Here is a 13,665-nt window from a genome sequence, read left to right as displayed (position 1 = left end):
ATAGCATATTTTAATCTCTCGAATTTAAAAGCAAAAAAACGTCTTCTCAAAATATTTGAGAAACAGTGGCAGTACGTTTGATTCAACAGTTTGTTGCATGTTAGTAAGAGAATAGACAAATATTTGAAAGCTGTGAAAATGAAAAAATCAGCCAGAACTATCAAAAATCATCTATAGCCTCTCTCTCATCTCAAACATCCACATATTAACTCTCTCTTCTACCTGTGTGTGTAATATTTGTTTTTATTCTCAGTAAAGTCTCAGTTTGATTCAGCTTTTGTGTCATTGGAACAATGTGTTGAAAAATAAAACGTGACTTTTTGTTCTGTGTGATGCTAAACTGTTGTCTTGTAGTTTGAAATACTGCACCATAAAAGCTATAAAATACCAAACCTCCTTATTAAAATGCTTCATCTCCCTGTGTCACCTTGACACCGGGTTAGTGTTTGTCCTCCTGTTGTTTTAGGGTCATGTCTGGGCCAACAGACAGGTTTGATTCAAAGGCACTTTGCAGTGTAATTATGGCATGTCCCAACTCAAAGCCTGTGGAGAGCATAGTATGTGTGTGTGTGTGTGTGTGTGTGTGTGTGTGTGAGAGAGCTGGAGGCATGATTGTTGCATGTTGTACAAAAAAAAATGCACATTTTGTTGCACCAGTAGAGGAATATTTGTGTGACTGACTTGTCCTCACTGCAGGAGGAGCAGATATTACTGGATTGATCAGTTTGGAGACTGATGAGGCGATGTGATCTTTTAAACTCGATAATTTTCTGTTGCTCTATAGGGCACAGCATTTAATTGCCCATATGTCTTAGGAAGCAGTTCAGCCTAGAAATACTGCTCTTTTCTTAATCAATGTGTGAAATTGCAAATGGCTCGTTTTGATATTAAGTCTTGTTTGGGTGAAGCTGACAGAGCAAAGGTGCAGCAGGGCTGTGCATGATGCAGCATCAAAGGCTATAATGTTAAATATGATGGAGTTTGCAGGCTCCACCTTCAGATATTATACAAATCTGTGCACTTCCATATATGTCACACTGTGTGATGTTTTTGCTGTAGTTTGAACCTAAAAAAAAAAAAAAGCAGGATGACTTTTTCAGTGTTTGTTTTCAGGTGTGCAGATTGATCAATTATACACTTCCAATAGGGGGCACTGTGTAACACGCTCCTGTGTGGGTGATGTGTCCACGTAAAGGGCATGGATTAGAGCTCTTTTCATCTCATGATTTTATTTTATTTTGCCCTATTTTTTTGAGCAGTTGTATTGTCATCTTTAATATTATCAGAGGGAGAAATTTGTCATTATAAACGCCCAAATTAAACTAATAAAGGAATCCAAAATAGACAGTTGTTTTCTCTTCAAAAGCAGCATATAAAATAACTTCTCTTCTGCAGTAAATTAGAAACAATATTGATAAGTGATATGACATCTTCATAAAGGATGTACACTGTAAACAATTGCTGTTAATTTACAGCAGGATTTCAACAGTATTAACCTGTTATTGCTAAAAAAAACAGTGCTTTACTGGTAATACAAAAGAAAAAATGTTAAATTACGCTCATAGGCCGTTTTTTAAATGAACTATAATGCATTCTTAAAAAAACAGCTCTTCACTGCTGATCAACTGTCTAAAGTATCATCAGTAACAGTTTCATGCAGTATTTTTTTTAATTCTGGGACCTGATCTGCACATGTGAGGCTTGTACATTGTACATGATTGTAAAATCAGTGAATTAGCTCTGTTCTTCACTCACATGTTATGGTTTGCATTCTGTGCTTGTAGCCAGCTATAGACAGACATTTTGGGAGAAGTGTCAACAAGTCTATTATAGCCTTTTTCCTAAAAGGTGCCTTTAATTGTATTTAGTGTGACTATTCCTATGTCTGTAACCTGCTAAGTATATTCATCTAGGCAAAAAAATAATGTACACAGACAGTATAATAATGTTAATTTTACAGTAACATAAAGGCAACCCTGCTGCCAGTTCTTTATTGTTATTTTACTGGTGGATTCTTATCAGTGTAGGACCCTTATTATAATCGAAATGATTGTATTATTGCATTGCATCTTGGAGAGGAAGTTTGAATCAAAGTGTTATATTGTTGAAATCAAAGACCCTCGAGCTTAAACCAATCTGGTGTCACTACAGTAAAAGTGGAACAGTCCAAACATCCGTTTTCACTGCCATGTTTCTGTGCTGTAGTATTCCTTTCTTTTGACCTGTGGAGCTGACACTGTCATCATTCAATCTGCAAAGGTCATTTCCGGGTGAACACAGACTTCCCTTTGTCTGAGCCCAAAAAATCAGAACCATAAAGTCCCATTAACATCGTCCTCGAGCTGCAGCCAGCATGTATTTACAATGTGAAGACAAAGTCGTGATTCTTTTATTGACTTGTTCGCCATAATTCAGCCCGCGCTGAAGTCCAGGGATTTCTATTCATAGAGAGATTCGCCCAAGGAAATACCAAGATGCTTGTAAATTTAGTTTTACTCCGTCTGAAAATGACCCGTCCTAAATTTGTCTGTCCCCGGTCCCAGTTTCTGCAGGAGCCCACACATGTCAGAGCTTTTCTAGGGCAGCCTCCCTTCAATTAGAGATAACAGAGGAGATCAGACGCACAGGGACGCACTGGAGGATCATTAAGATGAAATAATAACGCAGCATATCAAAACGGCTTCTGTGTTTGAACACTGAGATTAACCGGAGGAAAACTGTAGGAAAATGTTTTGGTTGACATACATACATATGGCTTTTCGATTATTACTTTTTTTATATATATATCATTTGTTGCTCATATTTTCATTTTTTTTATTTATAGATGGATGGATGGATGTACTTTATTGATCCCAAATTGAGAAATGATTGTTAGAGTAGCACGTTATCCAGGCAATGCACAAGAACAGTAAATATACAATAAATAGTAAAAATACAATAAATAGTTTAATAGTTTTAATACTAATTTATTAGTATCAATTGTGTGATATGGTGGCAATTTAAAATGGAGCAAAAACGAAATATACATCTCTTCATTTGTACGCCAGATTTCTGTGACTTTACTTGCTGAATTAATTCCGGGATTGGTCAGTGGGTCATTTATTCTTGTAATATATATCTTATTAAATATTAATTGAACATTGAATGAATGAATGAATTTTGGTTTCTTTAAAAAAATATCCAGTGTGGATGCAAAAAGTTATTTTCTGAACTTTTCTGTTCTTGATCTAATTTTCGTTTTCTGTCTTTTTCTTTCCAGACAGTTCATCGGGTCAAACTGAGTGGGAGCGTGGATTTTTCAGTAAGTGTTCTCCATCACCCCCACGCCTCTCCACCTGGCTTTAGTCAAGGAGATGTGACACTTCTTTGTGGAGCTTGTTATTTGGCCAAACAGCTGTACACCACTGCACTCTTAACGAACTAGTGCTCTGCGGCTTTAACAATCACACTATTCCATTTTTATTTTTCAATTTCAAACATTAAACACAAACTTAACCTCAAATTTACTGTCTTCCTGCAAAACTACCTGCTTTCTGGTAATAATAATAGCCAGAAAAGTTGCACTCTTGTTGCACAGGTGAGCTAGAATTAACGCTATGAAGTCCAATGAAGCACAACATAATGAACTTGCAAAAGCAACCAATGGTTTCTGAGGGGCATCTAGTATCCATCTAGTATCTGAAACCACCTCTGCTCCCATGGCTGCTGCTGTTATAGAGGGGTATTCACATCCAACTAGTCTCCAGTCTGTCTGCACTTCATTAAAACTTCTTTTTTTTTTTATTTTAACTGGACGATCCGGCTTAACGTTATTACACCTGGGGAGAGTAAACGTGTAGAGGCTATTAGGTTAAGGGTTTGATTAAAAGCGCATCGTATAACCATTTTCATCAGGGAGAGGAATATTGCTGCACAGTCTGCATCCAGGTCAGATGCTGCTGGGCCACCAAATTAAAAAAAACATGCCATGCATGGACACGACGACATAGTTTCGCACAGATTTATTTTGTTTACACATGTACATGTGTGAACACGCTTGTTTTTTTTGCAGCGAGGGAAGAGGGAAAGCTTATCAATTCCTCAAATGAACAAATGAAACATCAAATTAGTCCGCCTGAGGGTCTCATTTTTTGCACTTCTACATTATAACTAGTTATTGAACTAGGTGCACGATCTGAAAGCCATTTGTGGGGGAGAAAGAATTCATTGCTGTCTCTCCATCAATAATCCTTGGCAGTGAACTATTGGAAGCAGTCAAACGCGAGGGGGTGAAACGCAGGTCAGGCTGTCTAACTAATATTAAAATGCGTCCGCCACAGCGCATGCATGGGGCGCGAGGGGAGTATGTGCTGTGCGTGTGTGTGCGCGTGGAGCTCTTTCACACAACAATCAGTATTTAGACGAGCAAAGCCAAATGGGCATTTTTTTGGGACTATTTCCTCGTTAGATCACTTGTTTGTTGTGGCTCAGGATGCTTTGTTCTTCCAATGTGATAATACTTTATTTTTCAGACAGGTCTGAAATTTGTTTTGCATCACAGCAGCTTTCCATTTGCAACATCACAGAAAGGACAAAGACAAGAAACTAGGATACATACATTTAGACATTACAAATCACAAGAAGACGATATTCAGGGCCCTTCAACGTACACTGTAAAAAAGGATTTTGGAAGGCAGTAGAGAATAACTCATGCAAATGGTTTAAAATGTTCTCATTTATATTAGTCAGCAAGTAAAATATATAATAATGGGTAAATTCTATCTCCGTTACCTGTTTATTAACAGTTACAACTGCAACATAAAAAAAAAGTAATTAGTTGTGTAATTTAGTGAGAAATGTTGGGTAGACTTTACCTAATTTCTTCTAGTGTGTCATAGCTGTTACATTAAAGGTACTCTTTACTCAAAACATAGGGTGAAATCTACCCAACCAAACTGAGTGCAAATTGTTACCTCACATATATTGAGTAGATTCTATAGGTTTGTTTTTCCAGTGTACATTTGATCTGGGACTAGGCTCCATATTTAGTTTTAGGATTGACTGGTGTACAAAAGAGTGCTTCAGTCTAACCTTATTAAGGGAAATTCCTATTCACTGTTCAAAATATGGTTGGGGTCAGAGACGATGGTGTTAGCCAGCCTTAAGATGTTATTATGTTAGGCTGATTCATAGAGTTTCTCAAGGGGGTTGACCTACAATCTTTGAGCAGATTTTCATTTGCTGGAGCAGTTTTGACTTTAAAGTAGTGGACAAACTCTTGTATACCATGTAGTATAACAATAGTGTAGAACATTAATAATCACAGAGGTAAAAAAAACAAAAGAACAATTTGTTTGTAAATTCTTTGTTTTGTCTTTTTACAGACAAATTCAACGTGGTCTTTCCAAGATGACAGATGATCTATCATTACTCCCAAATATTTATATGAAAATACCTGCTGGGATTTTTTCGTTATGAATAAAAAAAAAAAATGTATGAAATTGATTTTACGCAGAGAAATATGTAGATTGAGATGTTATTTGACAGTGTTTCTGAAGTCCCCCCTGTGCATTTTTCCACTGTAATCAATCCCATCGATTCACAATCTGAGCGCTGTTTTTTAATAACCCCCTAAAACAGGTCACATGTCTGATATTGCATTTTTCATCCGAGGCTTTTCTCATTAGCTTTCCAGAGTGGCAGAGAGAAAGGTTACCGAGCGGTCAGTATGGTAATAGCGAGCAGAAGAAACGGCTGGGAACAATAGAAACTTATTTTTCATCTGTGCTGTCACGCCATCCCTTTGTATCCGACTGAATATTCATATAGGAGCCACCTCAAAAGGCTGCAAGGTTGAATGTTAAAGAAAAGAGCCTCTTGTGCCTTTTTACGCACGACGCGTCTGTGAGCGTCTGCAGCCATATTTGTGTTTTTTTTTTGTTGGAGAAAATATATTTTCTTTAAGAGCATTTGTGTTTGTGATAAACAGCATCTCGCTTTGTGCAGTATTTCTCCTCTATTGCAGTCTGAATTGTGACAAATCCTCCACTACTACTCCTTCACACATGATATAACCTGCTCGCATAGAGGTTTTGCCTGAGAGATCACCTTGGCAGTGTCTAGCCTAAACACACATTAGTTGTCTATATGTACCCTGTAGAACCGAATTTGTGTGAAGTAAAAGCAATCGCAAATACGTCTCTACAGGAATACATGGGCAACTGAAATACCACGCCAAGCCAATGGACTCTTCCTCTGCTGCTTCTTGCTCCTCTTCACTGCTTTTTTTTCTCCTCTCCTGCTATTGAATATCCAAGCATCAGTGATATATATATATATACACACACACATGCATGGGCTCTAGCAATGCACTAACATTGTCACAAAGTGTATTCATAGTCCAGACAGCCGTAGATTGTGTAGGTAGGCCGCAGAGAGCAAACCCATGTGTGCAGACAGTGCGCATGGAGGCTACTACTGTGGCAGACCCTGTAAAACACGTTAGGAACCAAGGGGTCGTTTAAAAGTGACTGATTTACGGCTTTTATTGCTCTATAAAACGCCTCTAACATCCTCGCAAGGGGTAATAGAAATGTCGTGCGCATTCTGTACAAACAGGACAGCCAGAGATGCCATTTCACGTCTCGTTTTTAGCCATATTATGTAATTATTGCTGTGAAAATAGATACATCAGTTAACTTGCAATGTGCTGTTTTTTGACCCCATAGATTGACTTGTGTGCTAGTTCTGTTCAGGGCTTTATGTCTCTTCAAGTGGGAGCCTATGACTTTATTATTATTATTATTATTATTATGGTATTTTCCTTCTTTTTTCTACTTGTTCTTGCTGTTGATGCCCCCACAACTAGGCTATCATAACATTAAAGAAGAAGAAGAATTATGTGTGGTTTGGGTGTTGTTGGGAGGCTGCTATAAGCTATTAGGGAGTTAAGCTCTCTCTCTTTGACCACAGCTGACTCTGAGATAAGAATGGGAGGCACACAGCACATGACAAGTTTACACAGCCAGGCAGGATCAGTTTACATTGTAAGAGCAGACCTCCAGTAATGTGGCTGACGGACAGTGCTGCAGCCAGGAATAGTATGAACCATTTGGAGGCAGCAACACTGAAATATTATTGTGATTTTTTTTTAAAACACATTTGGAACAAGTTGGACTATAGTTTTAGGGTATTATAAACATGCTTTTGTGTAAATCAGCTGCATTTATTTCTGTACATATAGAGCTATAGCAGTATTGCATTCTTCAAATTCTTCCTCTCAGCATTTTCTTTCATAACATATGGCTTGTAGCTGGAGCACACACAGATTCAGTTGATTTACATGTTTTCTTATTTAAGGCCATAACAGAGGTCACAGCATGTCTTGCAAGTAAAAGATGTTGACTTTTCAATGTTGTTAAAACAGAGAGCCATGAGGAGATGGAAAGAATACAGTCAAGAGCAGCATTTTTGTTGGAAAAAAGCCCTAGTAGTGTAAAAGAATTTGGTGAATTCAGTTGTTTTTTTTGGTGAATGCATCTCTGAGCAGGACTGCCCTGCATGTGGGAGGGCTCTTCAGTTTTGATGTGAGGGAGTAGCTGCTCCAAACTGCTCTTACACTCTCCGCTCTGCCACTTCTCTGTGACACAATACGACTCCTCTGCAAGTTTAAGTCAGCAGATCCTAATGCTCTGAGACTCTCTGGTCTGTGACACCATATAACGGATATTGGTCCTCTGTGACATCATGATGCTTGTGTTTCTATGCTGACTGGTCTGTGACATCATGATGATGATGCTGCTCTGCACAGTTGTCAGGTTTGGCTGCTCTGTGATTTCATAGATTTCACAGTATTGAGTTAGTTTGGTCTGGCTGGCTGCTCCACTGCTGTCTGGTTTGTGACGTCATTGTTGTGGTATGACATTTCTCTACTTGTTCTCTGCTGTTTTGTTGGTGTTATCACAATGCTTAGAATGATATTTGAATGTGCATATTGAACGCTTCTGTTACCTACTTTTATTAAAAGTTAAAGCTTTTCTACTTTATATACTTTTACCATTTTATACTGTAGACTAAAAGGCACACCATGACTTTTTCTTTATTCTTATCATCTTATTTGCTTTATTGCAAAGCACCCTACACCATTGGTTCCAGCAGATTTCAGCTGCTTTGACATTCAAAGCATCCTCTTAACGTACAATGCCTGCCAGCTTCAATCAAGGCCCAGTTTTTAATGCTATCCTCACCAATGTCCAATTACAAGTTGAAGGCCGAAGCCTTTTTAATGAATAGCCTGAGGAAGAAAAGGGATATCATTTAAAAAAAATAGACAAATATCTCATCATTGAGTGAAGGCTTTTGTTTAAGCAGCCTGACTCTCCCTGTCCACCTTCCCTCCAACGTTATAAATGATCAGGCCTACTTTCAAAAATCAACCACACCTCCAGAGCATCTCACTATACTCCTCCAGTCCTCTCTGACATTTAGATTCACAACATACCTATTAAATATTATAGTGCTTGAAATGCTTTCAGGGATATATCATCTTACCAAAGTGATAATTCTTTAAGCGTATTAATGGGAGTGTAATCTGTTTTACAGCTGAGGTGCTGTTGGTAAAAGACTGTGCCTTCATTAATTAGCAGATAACCTTTATATATAATATATATATATATACATATATATACATATAGATACATATATAAGGCGTGCAGGCTAACAGAATGATTGGTTTGCTATTGTTGTGCCTTATCCTTGGCGAATCACCTATTGTCCCTTTGAATAATTGAGACCAGTGGATTTTGCCTGTTTTATTTTTTCCTTGGTCAGCAACTAAGCTACTAGTTTTGTCCCCAAGATCAATTGCCTTGGTAACACAACCAGAGAGAGAGAGAGAGGATGAGAGAGAGAAAGAGAGAGAGAGATTTGTGCCCACAATGGCGACTGTAGGTATGCTAAATACCTCTTGGTTCCTTATCCGGGAACTACCTCTTCCTCTGCTATTGGGCCACTGGGTCACGTGGTAAAAGTAACTTTACAAGGGCTGCTCGCAAGTAGGAGGGCTTTATGGAGCAGAAAAACGACAAAGCTAGAAAAATTATTTTCCACTCCAGAAATTAATGATCATGAGCTCGTATTTGATGGAGTCTAACTACATTGATCCGAAATTTCCTCCATGCGAGGAATATTCGCAAAATAACTACATCCCCGAGCACAGTCCAGAGTATTACAGCCAGCGCGCTGTAAGGGAGACTGGCTTCCAGCATCACCACCAGGAGTTATATCCTCCTCCTCCTCTTCCTCCTCCGCGGGCGAGCTACCAGGAGCGCCAGTATAACTGTGCAAGCATCCCTGAACCTGACACTGCACGGGGACATGGAGTACCCCATTCTGCGCACCTGCTGACAGGCAAAGGGCAACCTGCATCATGTGAAACCCCACAGTTGTCCATGTCCCCTGCAACCCCACCGGCTGCAACGTCCGCCTGCAACCAAGCCACCCCGGAGCACCCAAACAGCTCAGCCTCCTCCTCCAAGCAGCAGCCAGTGGTGTACCCGTGGATGAAGAAAATTCATGTCAGCACTGGTAGGGCTAAAAAACTTGTGTGTTTATGTTCCCCCCTTGCACTCCTCATGCTTCCTCTCTCTTCTCCTTTTTTTTCCTCTTCCCTCCCTTCCTTTATCAGTCCCTCTCTGACTCCCATCTCGTTGCCAGCCCCTTGCTCACGATAGCAGGGAAGCCTTTTGAAATGGCACAATTGAGGCGGATTTACGACTCGGCATTGGTAATTACACCCACCATAAATTTTATAGCCGAGGTATACTCAGGGCAGCTCGTATCACCATGTGGCTTCTGCTGTTATGTATTGCGCGCTTTAGAGAAGGAGAAGAAGAGGAGGAAGGGGGGGAGAAATGAATAAGAAGAAGAAAAAAAAAAAGCTTTGTAATCTTGCATTAATAATTTAGCTCATAGTTGGGATGTGAGTGTCCTCTCATTACCCTGAGAAGTTCTTCCCCATTTAAATTTCCTCAAACAGCTAAACATTCATATGCAATAAATCTTTTTTGCAGCCATATCTCAGTTGAGGCCATTCTTGTTTACCCCTCCTTTTCTTTTCCTCCCTTTCTCTCCTATCCCTTTTTTTTTCTCCCAGTGAACCCGGGTTACAATGGAGCAGAGCCCAAGCGGTCTAGGACAGCCTACACCCGGCAGCAGGTCTTAGAATTGGAGAAGGAGTTCCACTATAATCGGTATTTAACGCGGCGGAGGCGCATCGAGATCGCACACACCCTGGTTCTCTCCGAGCGACAGATTAAAATCTGGTTTCAAAACCGCAGGATGAAATGGAAAAAGGATCACAGGCTCCCGAACACCAAAGTGAGATCCTCCTCTTCCTCCACCTCCACCACCACCACTGGGTCCAACACAACAAGCTCTGCAGCCGGCTCTGGTGCCTCTGCGTCGGCCACTAACACTGGGGCCCCCGATGAACTCTCCGGAGCACAGCATGGCGAGGATATTACCAGGTTATAAAAAACCACCAGCAAAAAGGGGGCGAGAGAAAAAAAGAACTGGTTATTTATAGAACAATTATATATTTTGTTTTTCGTAGCTATCTTGTGCGGTTTTCCTTTAAAAGTCCAAAAGTTATATAAAAATGCATGTTATATAGCATGGATTACTGCGAATACCGATGAATTATTTTTAACGTGACAACAGGGTTTAATTTATTTGAAGCTCAATTAAAAATGTTTTTTATTATAAAAAGAAAAATGTTTTGAATGAAGGAAAAAAAAAAGTAGAAAAAAATATACATTTTATTAAAAAAATGTTATTGTGGGCTATTCTTTTTGCCCAATAAGGTGAAATGCACAATCTATTTATTTCAAACAAACACTGGAAGGAAATCAATATAATAATAGTTATTTTTGGTATATAAAAAAAAACAACAACACACACATATATTGATCTTGAACTTGTATGTTTTGGATAATAATAATGTGTGAAATTACCTCGTGTATTTCAGAAACAGGATTTTTTGATTTACAAATTTTAGTTTCGTGGTTGTTGATGTTGTGTTTTTAGACCGTTAAAAAGCAGATTATTGTGAAATGCAATAAACGGAGTGTAGTGTATACTTGTGCTAATCATATTGGTCAATAAAACAGTGAGTGTCTACTAGTTTTATACACGTTTGGTTGAACTTCATTTATAGGCAAGATGAGGTCTGCTATTGTTTTGTTTTTGGCTGTTTTTTGGGACCTTTTTTAAAAAGTGTAGAGATTTTCTTGGAACATTTGATTTGAAACAAGAATCACTGTGTTTTCAAATTGTGCAGCTCATTCTGCTCGTCTTTACATCAGCAATGTGTACAGACAGTGTGTGTGTGCGTGTGTGTGTGTGTGTGTTTTAAAGCCTCATTTATAATGGGCTGAAGTTATTTCTAAAAATGAAATAGTTTGCGCTGTGCATTATGTGCCACCTCATCAGTCTGAAGGGCATTCAATTAACGCTAAAGAGAAGCCACTGAAGGCCCTCCACTCTCTCTCTCTCTTTCTGACCAGAGATTTAAAGCTGCATGCGTTCAATTTAGAGGACATTTGTTAGAGATTATAAATTGTTGTGAAAATATTCCTAATCATTTTGTAACCTATAGTAGCTGCCCCCTTGTTTTTTTATATATAGTCCACTGCATCCATGCGGCTGAATTTTCAATTGTAAAAAAATAAATAAATTGCAAATAGATTGAATATATTGGTGGTGTTGGGGGTGGTGATGGAGTAATTTAGCTGACCTTTGTTATCAGGCTCTATAGTTGTAGCATCTGCTCCTAAAAGAGAGGTTTTTCTTATGTGTTCACTCTTTGGATTTTGCTTGTATAAACACTTATTTACCTGCTGATTCTCCAGTGGGCACTCTGCCTCCAGAGTGTGCAGCAGCAGCAGCAGCAGCTCGCGAGAATTCAAAAAAACTACAATTTAAAAAAAGTCTCAGTGCAACGTCATCGTCCACAGGAGAGGACCAAAACACTGCAGGACTGTTTACGACTGTAGAATCTGCTGGACGCATATTGATATTTTCTGATGATGTTTGATGAGTAAAACAGACATATAATTCAGTTGTGGATGAAGTAGTCAGAACTTTTACTTAAGTAAAAGTAGTAATACCACAGTGTGAAAAATACTCTGTTCAAAAGTCCTGCATTCAAAATCTTACTTGAGTAAAAGTAGATAAGTATTAGAATCTAAATAGACTTAAAGTATCAAAAGTAAATTACTTATTATGCAGAATGGTCCATGTCAGAATAATATATATATATATATATTATAGGATTATATTTATTGCTGTAATACTGTATACATCACATTAATATTGCACAATAACAATTTGATAAAATAACTCAAACTGCAACTGTTTTTCTCACAAAGATGCATTCATTTTTTGTATTTTTTTTTGTTTTTGTTGGGAGAGCAGATCTGTGCAGAAGGATTTCAGTTGACTTAAACACCCAAAGACGCGCAAGAATTTGATAGATTATTGAATTGTGACATGAATAGGGTCCTATAAAATGCCTGGCGTAGTGGGGGGCAAAGGAGCACAAAGGGAAGAGGTATTCTCCATCATCAATCTTTCACTACACAGCTTTGTGTTATGTTGTAGAAAAAAAACAGCTCTCTGACAAACAAGCCATGTTTTGATCCAACCAAATATTATGTACCACGCCAGTATCCTTTACCATTATTCCAAAAAACGTGAGAGTTTTGAAATAAAAAGCACTTTAACTGGACCGTATAGCAGGGTAACATCTGCTTTTTTTTTTTTTTTTTTGGACGTGGCTTTTGGAGAGAGGCACTAGAATGGTGTTGAGACGGGCGCTGAGAAATGAATCCAGGAGCCCTTTATGTTGCTGGACAGATTAGAGAAATTAATGTGCTCGCCACAGTCGCAGCATCCCTCCAGTCCCTTTCTAGGCCCTGTCGCCTCCATGTCGCGAGGCTGAAAAGGTACTTTATTGAAGTTTTTGGGGGGCTGAAGTGGGAGAAGGCCTGAGTTCACCTCGAGGACACATTTTCTGTCCCATTAGGCTCATTCCAGTCTGGATGGCCGACCTCTCCCATCACTGAATGTGTGCTCCTTTTGAGAACCAGAGTGACCCAGGACAGTGTTGAACTATCAGACAAGTCTCTGCATCCAGAAAGATCTGCAGGACTTCTAAAACTTCGAAGCTGGAAAACAATTTGTGGCGACTTTATACCCGAGTTAACGCAACAGAAGATAACAGAAGTGCACAATATTCTGAAATATTATGAATCTGATTCTGCACTGTAAAAAAATGCTGTTAATTTACAGCAGGATTTCAACAGTATTAACCTGTTATTGCTGAAAAATTGCTTTACTGTTAATACAAAAGAAAACCTGTTAAATTACGCTCATAGGACCTGATCTGCACATGTGAGGCTTGTACATTGTACATGATTGTAAAATCAGTTAATTAGCTCTGTTCTTACCTCACATGTTGTTCTGGTTTGCATTCTGTGCTTGTAGCCAGCTATAGACAGACATTTTTGGGAAAAGTGTCAACAAGTCTATTATAGCCTTTTTCCTAACAAGTGCTTTTAATTGTATTTAGTGTGACTATTCCTATGTATGTAACCTGCTAAGTCTATTCATATTGGCAAAAAAATT

The 13,665-nt window shown here is 38.7% G+C and overlaps 2 protein-coding genes across 6 annotated transcripts in view; both read left to right on the top strand.

Annotated features, from left to right (window-relative positions):
- The window catches only part of hoxc3a (homeobox C3a), a 62,819-nt gene that overhangs the window by 36,461 nt on the left and 12,693 nt on the right, over window positions 1–13,665 (top strand). For 3 of the 5 annotated variants that reach the window (XM_074644340.1, XM_074644338.1, XM_074644337.1), the window contains one exon: window positions 3,260–3,301. The exons of the other annotated variants lie outside the window; for them this stretch is intronic. The gene's annotated coding sequence lies outside the window, so the exon portion shown is untranslated. The remainder of the gene's footprint in view (window positions 1–3,259; window positions 3,302–13,665) is intronic. 5 annotated transcript variants of the gene reach the window in all.
- hoxc4a (homeobox C4a) lies at window positions 3,314–11,166 on the top strand. The gene is made up of 2 exons (XM_074644345.1): window positions 3,314–9,564; window positions 10,133–11,166. The coding sequence occupies exons 1-2, from the start codon at window positions 9,099–9,101 to the stop codon at window positions 10,510–10,512; spliced, it is 846 nt and encodes a 281-aa protein (XP_074500446.1). The 5' UTR covers window positions 3,314–9,098; the 3' UTR covers window positions 10,513–11,166.

The sequence above is a fragment of the Sebastes fasciatus genome, chromosome 8 (assembly GCF_043250625.1).
Source record: "Sebastes fasciatus isolate fSebFas1 chromosome 8, fSebFas1.pri, whole genome shotgun sequence".
Classification (NCBI taxonomy): domain Eukaryota; kingdom Metazoa; phylum Chordata; class Actinopteri; order Perciformes; family Sebastidae; genus Sebastes; species Sebastes fasciatus.
The sequence above is the reverse complement of the archived record's forward strand: the minus strand, read 5'-3'. Positions and strand labels throughout refer to the sequence as shown.

What these genes read in the sequence shown, in the direction of transcription:
- hoxc4a (XM_074644345.1), top strand. Translation starts at nt 9,099, where the DNA reads ATGATCATGAGCTCGTATTTGATGGAGTCTAACTACATTGATCCGAAA. An exon ending in GAAAATTCATGTCAGCACTG is followed by an intron (nt 9,565 to 10,132) that starts GTAGGGCTAAAA and finishes TTTTTCTCCCAG; the next exon opens with TGAACCCGGGTTACAATGGA.